At 44.2% G+C, this 19,279-nt stretch overlaps 2 protein-coding genes across 2 annotated transcripts in view; one reads left to right on the top strand and one right to left on the bottom strand.

Moving 5' to 3' along the window:
- The window catches only part of LOC123253517 (transmembrane 9 superfamily member 2-like), a gene marked incomplete at its 5' end in the record, with an annotated part of 941,355 nt that overhangs the window by 218,061 nt on the left and 704,015 nt on the right, over nt 1-19,279 (bottom strand). The gene's annotated exons all lie outside the window — the stretch shown is intronic.
- Nucleotides 1-19,279, top strand: part of ARHGEF6 (Rac/Cdc42 guanine nucleotide exchange factor 6) — a 119,245-nt gene that overhangs the window by 30,586 nt on the left and 69,380 nt on the right. The window contains exon 6 of the mRNA XM_044682631.1: nt 18,686-18,756. Coding sequence (XP_044538566.1) covers nt 18,686-18,756 — 71 coding nt within the window. The remainder of the gene's footprint in view (nt 1-18,685; nt 18,757-19,279) is intronic.

The following is a 19,279-nucleotide window of genomic DNA, read 5'->3' as shown; positions in this document are numbered from 1 at the left end:
ACTTCCTAACTCCAGGCCTGCCACTCTATCCACTATGCTACCTGGCTGCCCTAAAAAGCTATTTTGTTGGTATTTTTCAGTCTTGTCTGATTGTTCATGACCACCCTATTTGGGGTTTTCTTGGCAAAAATATAGGAATGGTTCGCCATCTCTTTCTCCAGCTCATTTTACAGAAGAGAAAACTGAGGCAAAAACCGTGAAGTGACTTACCCTGGATCAGATGAGTAGTAAGTGTCTGAGGCTGTATTTGAACTCAGTTCTTCCTGATTCCAGGCCCGGCACTCTAACCACTGGGCCCACCTAGCTGCCCCCTAAGTCTCTAAGTTGCCACAGAGCTGCCACTCTCCTTTAAGTGGGGAGGTCCTGGCCCTGATGAGGTCAATCACAGGGTTCGACCTAAACAACTCCACAGTTTTGATCCCACATTTGCACACTCCCTGGCGTTTTTCCTGTTAGTGTGTTTTTGAGCCTTTGGAAGAAATACTCCTTAGCACATGCTTTGGCAGATGGTTCAAAGTGAGGAGTTGGGCTTGATCAGTTCATCAATAAGCTTTTATTGAGCACCAACAGTATGCTAGGCACTGTGCTAAAGTGCTGAGGTCTAGTTCAGGAAAACTCGATGTGGGACAGAACCCTCTCTGGGGTCTTACCCCTGGGGGCCCTGGCCATTGCTGATCCTGGCTCCTGCACAGTGAGGGGGATGGGGATGATGGGAATGCCAGCTAACAGTTGGCGAGCCTCACCAGGTGTTTCACAAGCGCTATCTTGGTTTGCTTTGAATCTGAATCAAGTTCAGAACTCTCCACAGGTGGTCTCTAAGCCAGGTTGTGTCTTGCCATTTAGAGGCCAGCCTAGCTAAGCTCGAAGCTTCAGTAGTGGCCTGGCCGTGGTGCAGTGTATTGAAGGTTGCTAGCTGTTGGGTTATATCAGTGATTCCCAAAGTGGGCACTACTGCCCCCTGGTGGGTGCTACAGCGATCCAGGGAGGCGGTGATGGCCACAGGTGCATTTGGGGGTGATAGTATGTGACAGGGGGCACTAAGTAATATTTTTTCTGGAAAGGGGGTGGTAGGCCAAAAAAGTTTGGGAACCACTGGGTTAGAGCAATGTGTACCCATGAGGATGTCATCTCAGATCCCCAAAGTGTTGACATTAGGTGTGAGGGAGGCCCCAGGCAGAGTGCCACAAGGCTCTGTTCTGGCAAGCGTTATCAATGAACTAGTCTAATGAGATGAAATTGAATAGCACTAAATGTTCGACATGGGCCCAGGATTTGGTGGACCACATTTTCATTAATGGTGTGACATGGCTGCCAAAGGCTACGTTAACAGAGGGATAGTATCCAGAATGAGGGAAGTGATGGTCCTGCTCCACTCCTCCTTGGCCAGGCACCAGGCTCAGTTCTGGGTACCATATTCTAGAAAGGGCAGTAACAAACTGGTGTTTAAGGGGAGCATGGAATAGTGGCTTGAGTGTTGCTCTTGGAGGTAGGAAGCTCTGGGTTCGATTCTTGTCACAGATGCCAAGTAGCTATGTGACCATGGGGACTGAGATAGCTTCTGGTAACCCTGAAACGGATATTTTAGGATTCCCTGAGTTTGCTTCCCAAAACCAAAGGTCGTGCAGTCTTGTCCAAAGGTGCTTGGAGATACCTGCAAAGCCCCCAAAGCCCTTGATTAGTTGGCATTTGGGGAATGGGGGAATTGTCTTAGAGACTTCAGTACCTGGACTACTGAAAAGGTAAGTAACTGGCCCCTGGTCAGATCAGTGGTAGGTGAGGGGGCAATCCCGACTTGGAGATCAGCCACCCTGCATTGCTTCTCCTTTACCGATGATGGCAACAAGAGCAAAGAACTCCTATTGTTCTGCTCCTTCAAGGTCTCTTTCCGAAACAAAGTCCAGTCAGACACACTAACACCACAGGGACGAAGATGAGACTGGCCCCATTTCTGTTGACTTTCGGGATTCTGCATTTAGCACTGTCTCTGTCAGATTAAGACTGTATGCCTGAGCTAACCTACCAGAAGTTTTCTACTGTTTGGAAGATTTTTATAAATAAAATGAAAACTGGAAATTCAAAGAGAGAGCAAACAAACCATGCTGGCTGAGGGTCATCATTCTGAACAGTGGTCCCTGGCCTCACCGTATCCAGTGGCAGAATTCTTGCACAGTTAGCTCAGAAGTAGCTAGCGTGGAATGGGCACACTCTCAGGGGCAATCTCAGTCCGAAGAAACCATTTGTCTGAGGTGCTAATTGATTGATTGGAGCAGAACAAGGAGCCATCTTACCTAACAAACATTTCTGAAGCACCTGCTGGGCATCAGGAACTTTGCTAGATCCCAACGCTACAGAAACAAACCAAAAAAGCAACCCCTGCCCTCAAGGAGCTTATGGTCTATTAGCTTTAATCCCGGCATCTATAGGTCAAGTTCATTGCAAAGCAGAAAGCACTAATTTACCAGGGCTGTTTTGCCCACCTCCTTCCCACATACCTTGGATTTGCCCCTAGGACTCTGCCAGGCTCTGAGAGGCGAGTTCTTACCTTATATTGCCCAGAACCAGGCCCCCTCCCTCACTTCCTGCCCATGCTCTACCTACCCTGCTAGTTCCCCTTAATGGAGTGCCTTCCCTTATTAGAATGTAAACTCCCGGAGGGCAGGGACTATTGTTCTTTTTGCTTAGATTTGTATCCTCAGCAGTTAGCACAGTGCCCAGCACAGTGCCCTGCATCCTAAAAATGCTTAATGCATTTTTAGGATGCAGCTATGTGGTTCAACGGATAGGGTGCTGGGCCTGGAGTCAGAAAGACCTGAGTCCAAATCTGACCTTGGGATATTTCCTAGCAATATGACTGGGCAATCACTTAACCTTTGTCTAAAAAAGGATCCACTAGGGCAGCGATGGGCAAACTTTTTAAAGAGGGGGCCAAAGGAAAGGAAATGCTCATCTGTCAGTCTGTTTCTAAGGCAACTCTTTCAAAGTTTCATTGTATTTGTATCCTACTCACTGTATTCGTCATATTAGGAAGAATGTCGCCCATCCCAATAGAACATTTCAGGGGGCCACATCTGGTCTGTGGGCAGTAGTTTGCCCATCATTGCACTAGGGCATCTGGGTGGCTCAGTAGATTGAGAGCCAGGCCTAGAGACAGATGGGAAATCCTAAATTCCAATCTAGCCTAAAACACTTCCTGACTGTGTGACCCTGGGCAAGTCACTTGACCCCCATTGCCTAGCCCTTACCACTCTTCTGCCTTGGAACCAATACACAGTACTGAATCTAAGATGGAAGGTAAGGATTTAAAAAAGAAAAAGATCCTTTGAATCCACTGGAGAGGGAAATGGCAAACCATTTCAGTGTCCTTGCCAAGAAAAAGCCCATGGATGGCTATGATCTGTGGGTGCCACAAAGAGTGAGACATGACTGAACAGCAGCAATAAAGGCACACTCAATCCATTTTCATCTTTTTGCCATCTTGCTCAATCTTTCTTTGTTTCTTTGTTTGTTCTTTCTTTCTTTCTTTCTTTCTTTCTTTCTTTCTTTCTTTCTTTCTTTCTTCCTTCCTTCCTTCCTTTCTTTCTTTCTTTCTTTCCCTCTTTCTTTCTCTTTCTCTCTCTCTTTCCCTCTTTCTTCCTTCTCCTCTCCTCTCCTCTCTTCTCCTTTCATTTCTTTCCCTTCTGTTTTAGAATTGATACTAAGTATCAATTCCAAGGTGGAAAAGCAGTAAGGGCTAGGCAAAGATGATGAAGTGACTTGTCCAGGGTCACACAGCCAGGAAGTGTCTGAGATCTCATTCGAACCCAGGTCTTCCAGACTCCAGGACTGGCTCTCGGTTCACTGAGCCACCTAGCTCCCCTTGCCCAGGTCTTTCCTTGAGTGATAAACAGATGGCCCATATTCTCCCTGAGAAGTTAAATCCAGCCCGATCTCTAATACTTGTGCCAGGACTTCGCAGTGATATGATTGCTCCCGTCTCTTGGGATTCCCCGGAAGGCCTTAGGTAGATGGTTTCAGACAAATGCTTGCCATACCATGTTGCCGTGGCCTCCCCACAGTGCAAAAGTTCCATTTGCAAGCTCAGGACTTTTTTCAGGAAATGCCAGTGATGGTTTGGGGGGAGCAGAGAAGAGGGTGATGAGAATTCTTTTGGGGAAAAGTTCTTGTTGGACGAATTTTGTGAGATGTTCTGAGTGACATCAGTGCTGAAGCATGCTTTCCAAGGTGAATGAATGGCCTGTTCTGAGTGAGGGAATGAGGCCCTGCAGTGTTTCTGAGAGAGCACCAGCAGTAAAAGCCGGGATTGTTTGTAAAAGCTCTTGGAATATAATTGCATTTGCCCCTGTTCTTGGCTAGTAGGTGCTCAGTCATCTCCATTGATTGGTAGCGGATGGCTGTGCAGGACAAGCCTGTGCCCTGGTTGGTGGCATGCTGGTGTCAAGACAAAGGCCGCATGCTGCCGTCTAATCTCCTCCTTGCCCCCGCCCCCACCCCCCAGTCCCTCTCTTGGTCTTGACCTGGGCCTCAGCCTCAGAAGACTATGTTACTGCCAAAGTGTGTGCTTGGTAGCTGGGTTGGAAGGGGAGAGGAATGATAAGGGAAGAGAAACAAATTGGCTGGGGAGTGGGGTGGGAGCACCTGGGCTGACCCCAGCATTTATTTATTTATTCATTTATTTATTTTTAGGCCCTCACCTTCTGTCTTGGAGTCAATACTATGTATTGGTTCCAAGGCAGAAGAGCGGTAAGAGCTAGGCAATGGGGGTCAAATGACTTGCTCAGGGTCACAGCTGGGAAGTGTCCGAGGCCAGATTCGAACCCAGGACTTTCTGTCTCTAGGTCTGGTTCTCAATCCACTGAGCTACCCAGCTTCCCCCTACTCCAGCATTTATTGTTGTTGTGTAGGTCACCATCTACTGAGCTTGCCATCTGGGGCCTTAACTTGAGTCCAGCAGTTCCTTACTGAGTTCACCGTGGCTGGTTTAGCTCCATTGGTAACTCAGCTCAGCTCAGCTCAGTTAAGGAAACATTTTGGAACCCTTTACTGTGCACGGGACCCTGGGTTTGGCTCTGGCAGGCATGAGTGGGCTGGGGTGGGGTAGACAAGGAATAGAAAGCTGAACTCCCATGAGCTGACCCTGTCCTTAAGGAGCTAACAGTTCATGCTTCTATGGTCATTTCTTTGCAATGACTCTGTAAGGATTATTATCCCATTTTACAGATCAGGAAACTGAGGCTAAGAGAATGGTCAAAGACAGGGTTTGCTCTGCAGTCTTATGATTCAAAACCTAGTACAGACTCCATTAGATATCATGGCCTCTAATAATCAAAGTCATGGTATAAGACAACAGTGCAGACAACTTCAAGACAGTATTGTGACTCCTAGTGAATGGCAGGCCAGTGCTTAAGAAATCCCTCTTGAACTTTCTCTAGCACCGCTCCCCTTAACAAAGATAGGCAGTGGAATCCTGCTTAGAATTGGCTGGTGCCATATTCCCCAGAGACAGAATGACTCCTCGAGTAGAATACTGGGTTTGGAATAAGGAAACTCTGGGTTCAAGCCTTGTTTCACACATACTACTAGGTGTGAGACTTTTTTTTAAAACCCTCACCTTCCATTGACTCCAAGGCAGAAGAGAGGTAAGGGCTAGGCCATTGGGGTTAAGTGACTTGCCCAGGGTCACCCAGCTAGGAAGTGTCTGAGGTCGGATATGAACCCAGGACCTCCTGTCTCTAGGCCTGACTCTCAATCCACTGAGCTACCCAGCTGCCCCCTGGTGTGAGCCTCTTGACATCTTTAGCTCTCTGGACCTCAGTTTTCTTATCTGTAAAATGGGAATTATACTCATGGTACTTGCCCCATTAGGTTATAGTGAGGATCAAAGGAGAGAGAATGTGTGGCAGGTCCTTTGTAAAGCATTTAAAGCACTTAAAAGTAATTCTCATAATCATCATCATAATCATCATCATTATTATTGTGATTATTCCTTTATATGGGAAATTTCCTTGTGCTGGGTTTCCTGTTGTATGTGAGCACACCTACAGAGGAGCCCTGGAGGCTAAAAGTCCCCTTGGAAAACTGACCTTCTTTGTACTTTATAGATAGGGGCCTCTGTCAGGAACCAAAATCCTGCGTTTGTTTGTAGCAATGGGTAACCCTCCATTGAGTGGCACCTCTGAAAGGGCTGATGAATGTGCAAATCCTTCCATTGGACCTATTAAAAAGGAGTCCTTTTTTTTGAACCCTCACCTTCCATCTTAGAATCACTACTGTGTATTGGCTCCAAGGCAGGAGAGCAGTAAGGGCGAGGCAATGGGGGTCAAGTGACTTGCCCAGGGTCACATGGCTGGGAAGTGTCTGAGGCCAGATTTGAATCCAGGATCTCCTGTCTCTGGGCCTGGCTTTCTATCTTCTGAGTCATCTAGCTGTCCCCAGTAGTTAATACTTTACAAATCTGAGCTCATTTGATCCCCACAACAAAAAGCCAGGTGCCATTCTTCTTTTACAGATAATAACGATGATGGCTCACCTTTATATGGGGACACTGGAAAAAAGAATGGCAAACCATTCCAGGATCTTTGCCAAGAAAACCCTAGTGTGGTGCACAGGGTCACAAAGAGTCAGACATGACTGAACAACATGGAGCACTTACCCTGAGCCAGGCACTGTGCTGAGCGACTTATAATTATTATACCATTTGATCTTCATAACAACCCTGGGAGGGAAGTACTCTTATTATCCCCATTTTACAGATGAGGAAACTGAGGCAAAAAGAGATTAAGTGACTTGCCCAGAGTCACACAGCTAGGAAGTGTCTGCGGCCGCTGGATTTGAACTTAGGTCTTCCTGACTTCAGGCCTGGTGCTGTATCTATTCTACGGCCTAGCTGCTTCATATTTCCCTATCAATCAAGAGGTGAATACAGATCTGTATTCTGATGGATTAGGTTTATTCCCTCTACCTCCCAGCATGGAGGGAAAAAGGCAGTGCTGTAAAGGCGTGGTCAGGACTTTGCAGTACAGTGAGAGACAATCGTACCGGAGTGGCTAGAGTTCTGGCTTGGGAATCAAGAAGCCCCGGTTCAAATCCCACCTTTGCCATTCCTGGTTGCGTGTTTCAGACCAAGTCATCTAACCTCTCAGAAACTTGGTTTCCTTGTCTGGAAATGGGGAGGCTGATAAATGAATGCCTTTAGTCACTGACTCATTGAGTGGTTGGAAGGTTCAAATGCCATCATGCCCATCATTTAGATCATGATATGATAAATCCTGGTAAATTCCCAGGATGCCCATCAGTGCATTCTCAAACTGTGATTCCATAGGTAAAGCACTTTGCAAACTTTTAAGAGTTCTGCAAATGTCAGAGAGTGTTAAATTTTCTTGGCAAAGTATAAAGGCCAAGATACTAGAATTCTTCAGGCATGTTCTTTATGGTCCAGCAGCATCTGCGAAGGGGCCATTACCACACCTCTTAGGGCTACAAATCCTTATCAGAAAGACACTGGCCATGCAGGTGGCAAAAGGAATTACTCTTCTCTAGATTCTTTTGGGGCAGACAAATAGGAGAGAAATGAAACTGGCCATCACTGAACACTCCCTGTGGCCATTAGTTTCCACCTCCTTCACGCAGCCTTCTCTAAAGTGCAGATTTCACCTGCTATCTACATTCTCTAAGGACTCTCTCTCTCTCTCCCTTCCTTTGTACTTATCCCATCCTAAGTCATCTTGTACTTCTCTGGGACTATGTTTTTTTTTTTTAAGAAATCTATTTTTTATTTATTTTTAAATAGCGTTTATTTGTTGATATCTTAGCCTCTCTTTCCCCTCCCTGCACCACAGAAGGTATCACTCGACAAGAAGATATGTATATATAGATTGTATCTCTCGTGTTGCCATTTATCAGTTCCTTCTCTGGAGGCAGACGTTCACAAGTTATTCTTCCAGCATTAATTCTGTAGCTATATGTAATATTCTTTTGGTTCTACTCACTTTACTCCTCAGAATTTCATGTAGATCTTTGCAAATTAAAAAAAAATAACCTGCTCATTATTTCTTCTGGTGCAGTAGTGTTCCATCACAGTCATATAGCACAATTTGTTCAGCCTTTCTCTAAGTGATGGACATTGCTGCGATTTCCAGTTCTTTGCCACTACAAAGAGAGCTGCTAGAAATATTTTGGGACATACAGTTCCTTTTCCTTTTCCCCTGACCTCCTTGGGAAACAGACCCAGCAGTGGTATTGCTGGGTCTAAAGCTATACACTGTTTTATAACTCCCTGGATGTGATTCCAGATTGTTCTCCAGAATAGTGGGATCAGTCTACAGCTCTACCAACAGTATATCAGTATCTCCACTTTTCCATATCCTCTCCAACATTTGTCATTTTGCCCTTTTGTCATTTTTTTAAACCCTCAACTTCTGTCTTAGAATCAATACTGTGTATTGGCTCCAAGGCGGAAGAGTGGTGAGGGTAGACAATGGGGGTCAAGTGACTTACCCAGGGTCCCCCAGCTGGTAACTGTCTGAGGCCAGATTGGAACTCAGGACCTCCCATCTCTAGGCCTGACTCTCAATCCACTGAGCTACCCAGCTGCCCCCTCCCTTTTGTTATTTTAACCAGTCTAATGGGTAGGAGATGATATCTTGGAATTGTTTTGATTTGCCTTTCTCTAATCAATAGGGATTTAGAGCATTTTTTCATGTGGCTTTGATTTCTTCATCTGACAATTTTCTGTTCGTTTTTCCCCTCCTTGCAAGTAGAAATTGTTTTAGTTTTTGTCCTTATGTTCCCGGTGCCTAGCAACAGTATCCAACTCATACTAGATATTTAATAAATGATTGTTAATCGACTAAATTGACCAGAGCACATCCCTCATTCATGGTTTTAGACATAATAACTCTATTAATTCAACTTAAGAGCTCATTACTTTTTTGATTCACATTGAGCATGTTCTGTTCATATCTTTTGACCATTTATCATTTGGAGGATGGCTCTTATTCTTTTCTTTTTAAACTTCTAAAAATCACTTGTAGAAACAATTTTTGACAATTGTTATCTGACCTTTTGTGATTCAGATTCTCTCCCTTCCCCTTCCCACTTTGGTGGTAAATAGCCTAATATAGGTTGTACTAGTGCTGTCGTGCAATACATATTTCCATATACCTCATACCATGCCATATCACACATGTAATAGAAAATTCATGAAGGAAATATGGTGGAAGACAGCGTGCTTTGATCTGCACTCAGACGCCAATAGTTTCTTCTTTGGTTGTGGATGACATTTTTCATCATGAATCCCTTGGAGTTATCTTGGAGCCTTGCTTTGCCGATAATGGTTTAGTCCTTCATGGTTGATCATCAAATAATATTTCTGTTGCTGTATATACTGTTTTCCTGGTTCAGTTCATATAAATCTTTGATTGGCTCTTATTCGTATACATTTGACAAAGTTCTCTGTATATTTTAGATAGATTATATATATATATATATATGTGTGTGTGTGTGTGTGTGTAGATATATTCTCTACCTGAGAAACTGTCTATAACTTTTTTTGCCTAGTTTTTGGTTTTCCTTCTAATCTTGGCTACACTAATTTTATTTGTACAAAAACTTTAATATAATCAAAACTATCCATTTTATATCTCACAATGCTTTCTATCTCTTGTTTACTCATAAATTCCTCTCTTATCCATAAATCTGATAGATAATATCTTCTCTATTCTTCTAATTTACTTATAATATCTCCTTTTAAGTCTCTTATGTAGCCATTTTGATTTTATATTAGTGGATGGTGTAAGATATTTGTCTACACCTAGTTTCTGCCGAATTACTTTTTAATTTTCTTAGCAATTTTTACCAAGTAGAGAGTTCTTATCTTCAAAACTTGGATCTATACTTTTGTCAAATACAAGTTACCATAATCTTTTACTACTGTTTGTGGAATCTATCCAGTTCCATTGATCTATGTTTTTTCTTCTTAGCCATTACCAGATAGTTTTAATGATTACTACTTTATAATGTAGTTTAAAATCTGGCACTGTTAGATTTCCTTCCTTTACATTTTTTTTAAAACCCTCACCTTCTAGGGGCAGCTGGGTAGCTCAGTGGATTGAGAACCAGGCCTAGAGACGGGAGGTCCTAGGTTCAAATCTGGCCTCAGACACTTCCCAGCTGTGTGACCCTGGGCAAGTCACTTGACCCCCATTGCCTACCCTTACCACTCTTCTGCCTTGGAGCCCATACACAGTATTGACTCCAAGACGGAAGGTAAGGGTTTAAAAAGAAAAAAAAAAAACCCTCACCTTCTGTCTTAGAATCAACACTGTGTATTGGCTCCAAGGCAGAAGAGTGGTAAGGGTGGGCAATGGGGGTCAAGTGACTTGCCCAGGGTCACATAGCTGGGAAGTGTCTGAGGCCAGATTTGAACCCAGGACCTCCCATCTCTAGGCCTGGCTCTCAATCCACTGAGCTACCCAGCTGCCCCCTCTTTACATTTTTTTATTAATTCATTTGATATTCTTCCAAATAAATTTTGTTATTATTTTTTTCTAGCTCATTAAAATAAATTTTTTGGTAATTTAGTTGGGAGGGCTTTGAATAAGTAGATTACTTTAGGTAGGATTGTCATTTTAATTATATTTACTTATTAATAATATGGAAATAGGTCTTGATTAATGACACAAGTAAAACTCAGTGGAATTACTTGTTTGCTACAGAAGGGGGTGGGAGGAGGGGAGGGAAAGAACATGAATCATGTAACCATGGAAAAATACCCTAAACTAATTAATTAATTAATTAAACTTAATTATGTTTGCTCTGCCCACCCATGCACAATTATTATTTCTCCAGTTATTTAGATTTGACTTTATTTGTGTAAACAGTCTTTTATAATTATGTTCCTGGGTTTGTTTTGGCAGGTATACTCCCAGGTATTTTATTCAGTCTGCACTTATTTCAAATGGGATCTCTTTTTCTCTTCTTGCAAGTCTTTGTTAGGGTTTTATAGAAATGTTGATGATTTATTTTATATCCTGCTACTTTGCTAAAATTGTTGATAGTTTCAATTAACTTTCTTTTTCTTCCTTCCTTCCTTCCTTCCTTTCTTTCTTTCTTTCTTTCTTTCTTTCTTTCTTTCTTTCTTTCTTTCTTTCTTTCTTTCTTTCTTTCATTTTAAGCCCTTAACTTCTGTGTATTGACTTATAGGTGGAAGAGTGGTAAGGGTAGGCAATGGGGGTCAAGTGACTTGCCCAGGGTCACACAGCTGGGAAGTGTCTGAGGCCGGATTTGAACCTAAGATCTCCCGTCTCTAGGCCTGGCTCTCAATCCACTGAGCTACCCAGCTGCCCCCTCAATTAACTTTTTAATTGAATCTGTAGAATTTTCCAATTTACCATCATGTCATCTGCAAAAAAAGAAAATTTCATTACTTCTTTGATCATTCTGATTCCTTCAGGGGTTTTTGTTTTATCTTCTCCATTAGATTGTGAGCTCTTTGAGGTCAGAAACTTTGGATTTTTTTTTCAACTTTTTGTTCTGTTTGTATGTCCAGTGCTTGACATAATGCTTGGCATGTAAGTAACTGACAAATGCTTTTTTGGTTTATTCATCAGAAAGGCAGTATAGACATCAGTGAAATGGGTTTTTTTTTACAGTAATGAAGCAGGTCCTCTGGATGATATGCCTCAGAATGATGTGCAGGTGACCCTGGATCCTTGAAAACTAAACTAGTAGAGCATGAAGTCTGGCAGATCCAACTAAGCTTTATGTGACCTTCCTTTTGTATGAGTGACACTCCAGACAACTGGCTGTTCGATCTCCCCTCTCCACGTCTTTGCCTAGGCTGTCCCCCATGCCTGGAATGCTCTCCCTTTTCCCTTTTACCTCTTGGATCCTTTATCTTCTTTCTAGACTCAGTTTCAGTATCTGCTACATGAAACTTTTTTCTGACTCTGCACCCCCTCCCCCTGGTTGCTAGTGCCCTCCATGAGGAATGATTTTTGTATTTTGTAAATATTTGTTTTCTGTGTATGTGTTCTTTCCTCTCAGTAGACTGTACATATAGAAGCATATACAAAATGCATCCATAAAAGGCACTGGGAGACGGGAGGAACTGATGGTCAGGGTCATCAGAAAAGACCTCATGTAGAAAGAGGGAAACTGGGTCACTTTTTTCTTCAAGCCCCCAGTTTCTCCCACAGTACTTTGCATTATAGTTAGCCAGTAAACATTTATTAAGCACCTACTATGCACTAGGCACTGTGCTAAGCCCTGAGGAGCCCAAAAGAGGCAAAAAACAGTTCCTGACCTCAAGGAGCTCCCACTCTAAGTGGGGAAACAATAGGCAAACAAATAGGTACAAACAAGTGATAGAAGAAAGAAATAACAGATGGAAGACACCAGAATTAAGAGGGGCTGGAGAAGGTGGGCATCTAGCTAGAATGCAAGGGAAGCTGTGCAGGTTAGGTTCTGGGCCTGGAGGCCAGCCAGAGAAGGCTGTCCAATTGCTGGTTGAAGGAACTAATTGAAAGATCCATGTGGGGATGGACCATGGGACCCTTATCCCAGCCTTGCTCATTAGCATTCTGGCCTCAGGGTGCTGAATTTTATTTATCCACCACAACTCCTAGACTCTCAGAGGAGGGGCTTTAGGCTGTGTAGCAGGGGCCTGCCTCGCTGAAATCTGAGGTGGTGGTTGTTGATGTGGGGCATGATTAAATGGGTGCTCCATGGTCAGCCTCTGGATGACTTTCTCCCCTGCTAAGGGCTTGTGTAAGCCAGGCTTGGAATTCCGCTCCCAGTTTGGTCTTCAGACTGTTTGTTTGCAGTCCCCATGGGTATAGTCCAGATTGATTTCATGCCCAGAGCTGCTACTCAAGTCCCAAAGTGTCCTCGGTGCCCTCTAGCCATGGAGCCCGCAGCAGGAATCCATGTTAAGGGTTGAAGTGGGGGTTGGGTAGGGAAAGAGGAGAATGAATGCTGTTTGGGCAGGGATCTTTGCATTAGGACTCCAGAAGTTTTCCGACCACTCTTTCTACAGGCCCCACTCAGTTGACTGGTTGTTTTGCCATACTGCAGTTTGAATACTAAATTGGTTGAATTGATGAGTTTCTGTGTCCTGTAGATATGATCCAAAAGGTTGTGTGTGTGTGTGTGTGTGTGTGTGTGTGTGTGTGTGTGTGTGTGTGTGAGCATGCACTTACTTGCCTCCAGGTGTATGCAAACATGCTCAGGACTACTTAGTTCTCACTTGAGAATTCTTTGCAGTGGCAAGCCCTGGATTTTCATATACTCTTTCCCTTCATGCTGCCCAGATCACTCCATGCCACATCTTGTCATGCAGTGCCATGTAGAAGCAGGCCTTGATCTTCAGAGATTGGTGTACTTCTCTAAATCTTGAAGTTGAGACCAGTGCATTTCTTTTTATTTGCCTTTTGTTGATTGTGTCACTCTCCTGCTCAAATGGCATCAGTGTCTCCCTATTACTACTAGGATAAAATACAAAGTTCTCAGCTTGACATTTAAGGCCCTCCATAATCTGGCTCCCACCTATTTTTATGGCCTTCATTTTAAATTATTCTTCAAGATTCTGTGTCCTATGCAAACTGGGCTGCTAGTTGTTCCCTGGCTCTGCTTCTGTTTCCCCATCAGTAAAATGAGATAGTTGGGCCTTCTGACCTCTAAGGTCCATCCCAGCTCTAAATCAATAATCTGTGATGACCATTCTATCTTCCACCTCCATGCATTTGCACAGGCTGTCTCCTAAACCTAAAACACATCCTTTCCTCATTTCCAGATCTTTATCTTCCTTCAAGGTTGAGTTCAGGCGTTACCCCATGAAGCCTTTCTTTATTTCTATCCCCCAGCTATTGGTGTTCTCTCCTTCATATGACCCTGAGGCACACTTAAGCATAGACATGTACCCATCTTCCTAGAAGAAATGCCAGCTCCTGAGGCAGGAGCTCTGGCTTTTTCCAGCTCCATATCCCTAGTATTTAGTTCAGTGCCTTACACATAGGTACTTAATAAGTGTTTGTTACACTGAGTTAGCTGTTTTCCAGTCTGTTCTTCCCTATCTGTTTGCTGTCCACCATCTGCATGCTCCTCCTGCTCATGTCTGCCACCACTGGCTGATCCTGTAAGGATGAGACTTCCTTCTGCATAATATTTTGTTCTCCAGAACCCCAAGTCCTGGGACAATGTCAGGGACAGAGTAGGCACCAAAAAGAGCTTTATGAAACTCTGAGCTGAGTTCAAAACATGCTCACCTAGGGAGAGGTGTGGTAGTGGCCCACACAGCTCTAGAGGACGGTGGGATCATAGCTAACCTTTATATAGCCTTTACTATGAGCCAGGCATTGTGTTAATCCTCACAACTCTGTCACAGACCCTTAAAGGAAGGTGTAATTATTAATTATCTATATCTTATAGATGAGGAAGCTGAAGGAAAAGAGGTGCAGTGACTTGTTCATGGTCATACAGCTAGTAAATGTCTGAGGCCGAATTTGAACTCAGTTTTTCTGAATGTAGGCCCAATGTTCTATCCACTGAGCCACCTAGCTGCCCTGATGAACCAAACTATCAGAAGTAGGCGTGGAGCCAGGGAGGGAGGAATGAGATAGGACAGATCATAGTATGATATAACAGAAAGATCCCCAGAATCTTGGTGGAGTCAGGAGACTTGGAATCTTACCCCAGATGTGCCTTTTACTAATTTTCTGACATTGGGCAGGGCCCTTTTCTTCTGTAGATTTCAGTTTCCCTATCCCTATCCCTAAACAAAGGCCTGACCTCTAAAGCATTGAACATTCTACTATCTTATCCTGTGATCAATGACTTTCTTTTCTTTGGCCTCTCCCAGAAGGTTGTATGGTGTGGTTATATGGTGTTGTTATCTTCATGTTCTAGATATTGGAGGTGGAGTTGGAGACTCATCCATTCTGGCTCCAAACCTAATTTTCTGTCCAATCCACTGTCCAGCTCAGCATTTTGTACAAATCCTGACTGTCTGTCCCTCTGTTTGGCCCTTGTAGCTCTTTATAGCCTTTCCTGCCTTGACAGTACTTACATTTCTCCCCTCTATGTGCTCTAGGTACACTAGTCTCCATAATGCTCCTTTTCCCATCTCCATGCCTCTGCCCTAGCTATCCCTCACACCTGGGATACTTTGCCTCCTGCTCTCTACTTTTTAGTTTCCCTAGCCTCCTTCAAGACTCAGCTCAATTCCTACCCTCCTTTCTTCAGGACACCTTTCTCAGTGTCCCCATTTTTTAATGCAGTGATGTTGAACCTTTTGGAGACAAAGTGCTGGGCCCTGCCCTAATCCTACCCTTCCAGACCAAGTGCCATGCCCCTCCCACATTGAGTGCTGTGCCCTTCCTCCACACCAAGTGCTGAGCATGCCCCACTCCTGCCCTTACCCTACACAGGGGAGGGAGAAAGCGCTCCCATTGGGCTGCTGGGTGGAAGGGGTGGGTGAAGTGAGGAACGTCCTCAGTGAGTGTACAGAGGGGGAGGGGAGTGGCCTGAACTCTCAGCTCCCCTCCAGCTCTGCCACCTGTGAACTGCCCATCTGACCCCCTGTGCACTCCCATGGGGCTGCTGGGCATAGGGGTGAGGATGTGAAAAATGTCATCAGGCACGGTGGAGAAGGGGAGGGGAGCAACTCCCCCCCAGTCCCTCTGCCTTTCTAGTAATAAACTCTGGGGTGGGGGTGGGGTGGGGAGAGCAACTGCATGCCCACAGAGAGTGCTCTGTGTGCCACCTTTGGCACCCATGCCATAGGTTCACCATCACTGTTTTAATGTCTTTTCCTCCTAAGATTGCCTTCCGTCTCCTTTGTATATTTCCTGCAAGGGCCTAGTTATTTACATGTTTTCTCTACCATTAGAATGTAAACTCCTTGAGGGTAGGTACCATCTTTTGGACTTTCTTTGCATCTTTATGGTACAACATGGTGCCTCACACATATTAAATGTTTAATAAATACTTGACTGACTGACTGACATTCATTCCTGTCTTTCCCTTCTCTCCTGGGCCATAGACTTGGTATTACTGCCACTCCCTATTCTGGGGACTGCTTTTGGTGGCATATTTGGTATGCTGGTTTTGTATTGACTGAGAGGTATAGGGAGGAGAATACACAATCCTGGATTATATCATATCTCCACCAAAAAGCTATGAATGAGTTAAACCATCTTGGCTGCCTTGAGAAAAATAGACGAACACGAGCCCAGAAAGCAGCAAGAGGCAGAGTGAGATTAGAAAGCAGTTTCTGAGAAAGGTTTGGAGTATCAACTGGATAGCAGTTCAGTCTGTGGCCATAGTTGGATATAGTGGCTCCCACAGCTCATGCCCTCTTGGGCATCAGAAGGTGATTTGTCCTGCCCAGCTCAATCTTCATCAGATCACAGTTGGAGTATCAGGGATCCTTCTGGGTACCACATTTTAGGAAGATCATTGATTTGTTCCTTGAGAACTTTCACAAGATGGCAGTCAGCATGGCATAGGGCCTTGAGGCCAGGCCTTTTGAGAATAAATTGAGAGAATTGGTGGTGCGATGTAGCCTGAAGACTCAGGAGAAATGAGGGCTACCTCCATTTATATGATAGGCTGTCCTGTAGTAGAGGGATGCCTCTCATTCTCTTCAGTCCCAGAGGGAAGAACCAGGATCAATGAAAAGAGATGGATGTTTGAAAGAGGCAGCCGTTGTTAGGATAAGCTTCCTAATGATGAGAGTTGACCTGAAGTGGAATTAGCTGCCTCAGGAGGGAGTGGGCTCCCCATCAGGGGCGGTCTTTCAAGCACAGTCTGGATGCCCACTTGTTAGAGGGGAGAATTTTCTTAACACAGGATTTGGACCAGATAGGCATTGAGGTTCATTCTAGTTCTGTGATTCTGTAAGAAGATGTCATGGCAAAGTCGATTCTTCAGAAATTCAGCTCTGAGTAGAAGAGTGTTATAGCAACTGTGGAAATCCAGAGGCAGGATAATCGAAGAAGCGCCAGTGTCTATCTACCATAACTGTCCCCTCTGCAAGGAGATTGCTCTTTTAAAAAAAACCTCACCTTCTGCCTTAGAATCAATACTGCGTATTGGCTCCAAGGCAGAAGAGCACTAAGGGCTAGGCAATGGGGGTGAAGTGACTTGCCCAGGGTCACACAGCTGTCTGAGACCAGATTTGAACCCAGGACCTTCCATCTCTAGGCCTGGCTCTCAATCCCCTGAGCCACCCAGCTGCCCCCAAGATTGCTCTTTTGAAAGGGGCAGGACTTTGTATTTGAAAAGCAAAGCACAGGGTAGCTTGGTGATGGAGTAGATAGTTTGCCAGGCCTAGAATTGGGAGGATCTGGGTCCTCAGACACTTCCTAGATGTGTGACCCTGGGCAAGTCACTTCACCCCCACTGCCTAGCCTTTGCCATTCTGTCTTAGAGTTGTTAATAAGACAGAAAGTAGGGATTTTTAAAACATTTGAAAAAGAAAAGAAAAGGGCTTAGTTGGTGAGTTGGGAAAGTGGAAACTGTCATGTGCCATCAGTCTTAGCAATGCACAGACTTTGAGATGATTCCTTTTCCTCAAGGTACTTTCTGGGTTAGGGAGTTGTTGGAGTTTTTGTTGGGAAGTGTCCATTGTATCAAAATGTTTCTATAAAGAAGATTCCTGTAAAAAACAGAAATGGAAATGAAGTTGATAGGGGTGAAGTTTAACTTTGTCCAAAACAAGGGCATATATTTTAGGGACCATCCTGAATGATCTATGAAGTTCCAGACACAGAAATACATCCTTGGTTCTCAGGGAATTACAGATCCAGGTCTTGTCTGGGCTTTAGCCCAGAAGGAGGGTTTATTTATTATTATTCTTCTTATTTCTGTAGCTTTCTCAAAACTTGCTTTGGAGTGGCAGAGTGCTGGTGTAGAAAGACAGAGCCTGTCTTGGGAGTCAGAAAGACCCAGCTTCAGGCTCTGCATTGGCCACTCAGTTGCTGTGCCTCTCTGGGCATGTCTCTTAGCTCTGAGGAAGCACCAGGAAGAGACAGAAAGACTAGAATTGCTGAGCCTCCAAGGATCAAGGAGATTTCAAGAAACCAGAAGTCCAGAATTCTTTTTGTGTTGATGTTTTTCCTGTTGACCTGAGCCTCAGGAGAGACAAACAACCCTGGAACTGAGCACAAGAAAGCTGGCTCTAGTGGACTGGGATGGTAGGGGGTGCCCAAACAAGGCCACCTCTCTGGCATTCTTATCGAGTGTTTCACATTGGTGGAAGTTCCCCACGCTGATGAAATCCAGGCCCTTGAGTCATTGATGTGTGTCTATATGGAAAATTGTAAAGACTAACTCCATTTTTAATGTTTTTGCTCCTTTTGTACATTTCATTGGAATGTAATTGAGAGACTGTGTCTGCTGCCAATGAAAGTTCTGAATTTCTAGTCTCAGCTCTGCCACTGACTAGCTACATGACCTTGGCCAAGTCTCCTGACATCTAGCATGATGGCCTCATTCCCAGATGAATTAAACTAAGGTTTCCTCCAACTCCATAATTCTCTGATTTACTAAAGTTAGGGCCAGGCTTCCTTAAGGATTGTTGGTTTATTACTGATCAATCTAGAAGTCATTCTTTTATAGCCTGTCAATGAACTTAATGTTGTAAAAGGATTGTGTCACTCTTTTAATCCTTTCAATGTATTTTTTACAGAGAAACCTGGCTCCCCAAAGACGGTAAAAGGACTTGACACTCTTCAGCTTACCAAGAATTACTACAGCGTGGTGAGTCTTAAACTGTTCAGTTAATCCGTGCCTATGATTTGTTCGTGTAAATCAGAGGAGCCCAGCAGTGAACTGTGTGTCTTGTCCAAGGACTAGCCCAGTGAGTGCAGAGAGCCTCACGGCCAGGTTGGCTGCAGGGGGAAAGGTCCTCTCTCCTTACCTACCTTCAGGTACTCAGTAGCTTGAGAGCAGCATCTCACACCATGTACCAAGATAAGCTCCAAATATATATGACTTAGGCATAAAGCATGATATAAATTAGAGGGCCAAGGAAGAAATTCCCCTTGGGATCTGGGGCTGGGGGAACCATTCAAGACAAAGCAGGGGATAGAGAGGATTGCAGAAGATAAAGCGTCATTTGGATTACATAAAATTAATAAGGTTTTGGCAACCAAACAGTGAAGTTAAGATTAGAAGAAAAGAAGAAAAGTGAACTAAGCCCTGGGAAAGAAGGACTAGAAGCTTAGGTGGTACCTCTAAATTGGGGAATGACTGAACAAATGATGGCTTATAGATATGATTA

This window comes from Gracilinanus agilis, chromosome X (genome assembly GCF_016433145.1).
Source record: "Gracilinanus agilis isolate LMUSP501 chromosome X, AgileGrace, whole genome shotgun sequence".
Classification (NCBI taxonomy): domain Eukaryota; kingdom Metazoa; phylum Chordata; class Mammalia; order Didelphimorphia; family Didelphidae; genus Gracilinanus; species Gracilinanus agilis.
The sequence above is the reverse complement of the archived record's forward strand: the minus strand, read 5'-3'. Positions and strand labels throughout refer to the sequence as shown.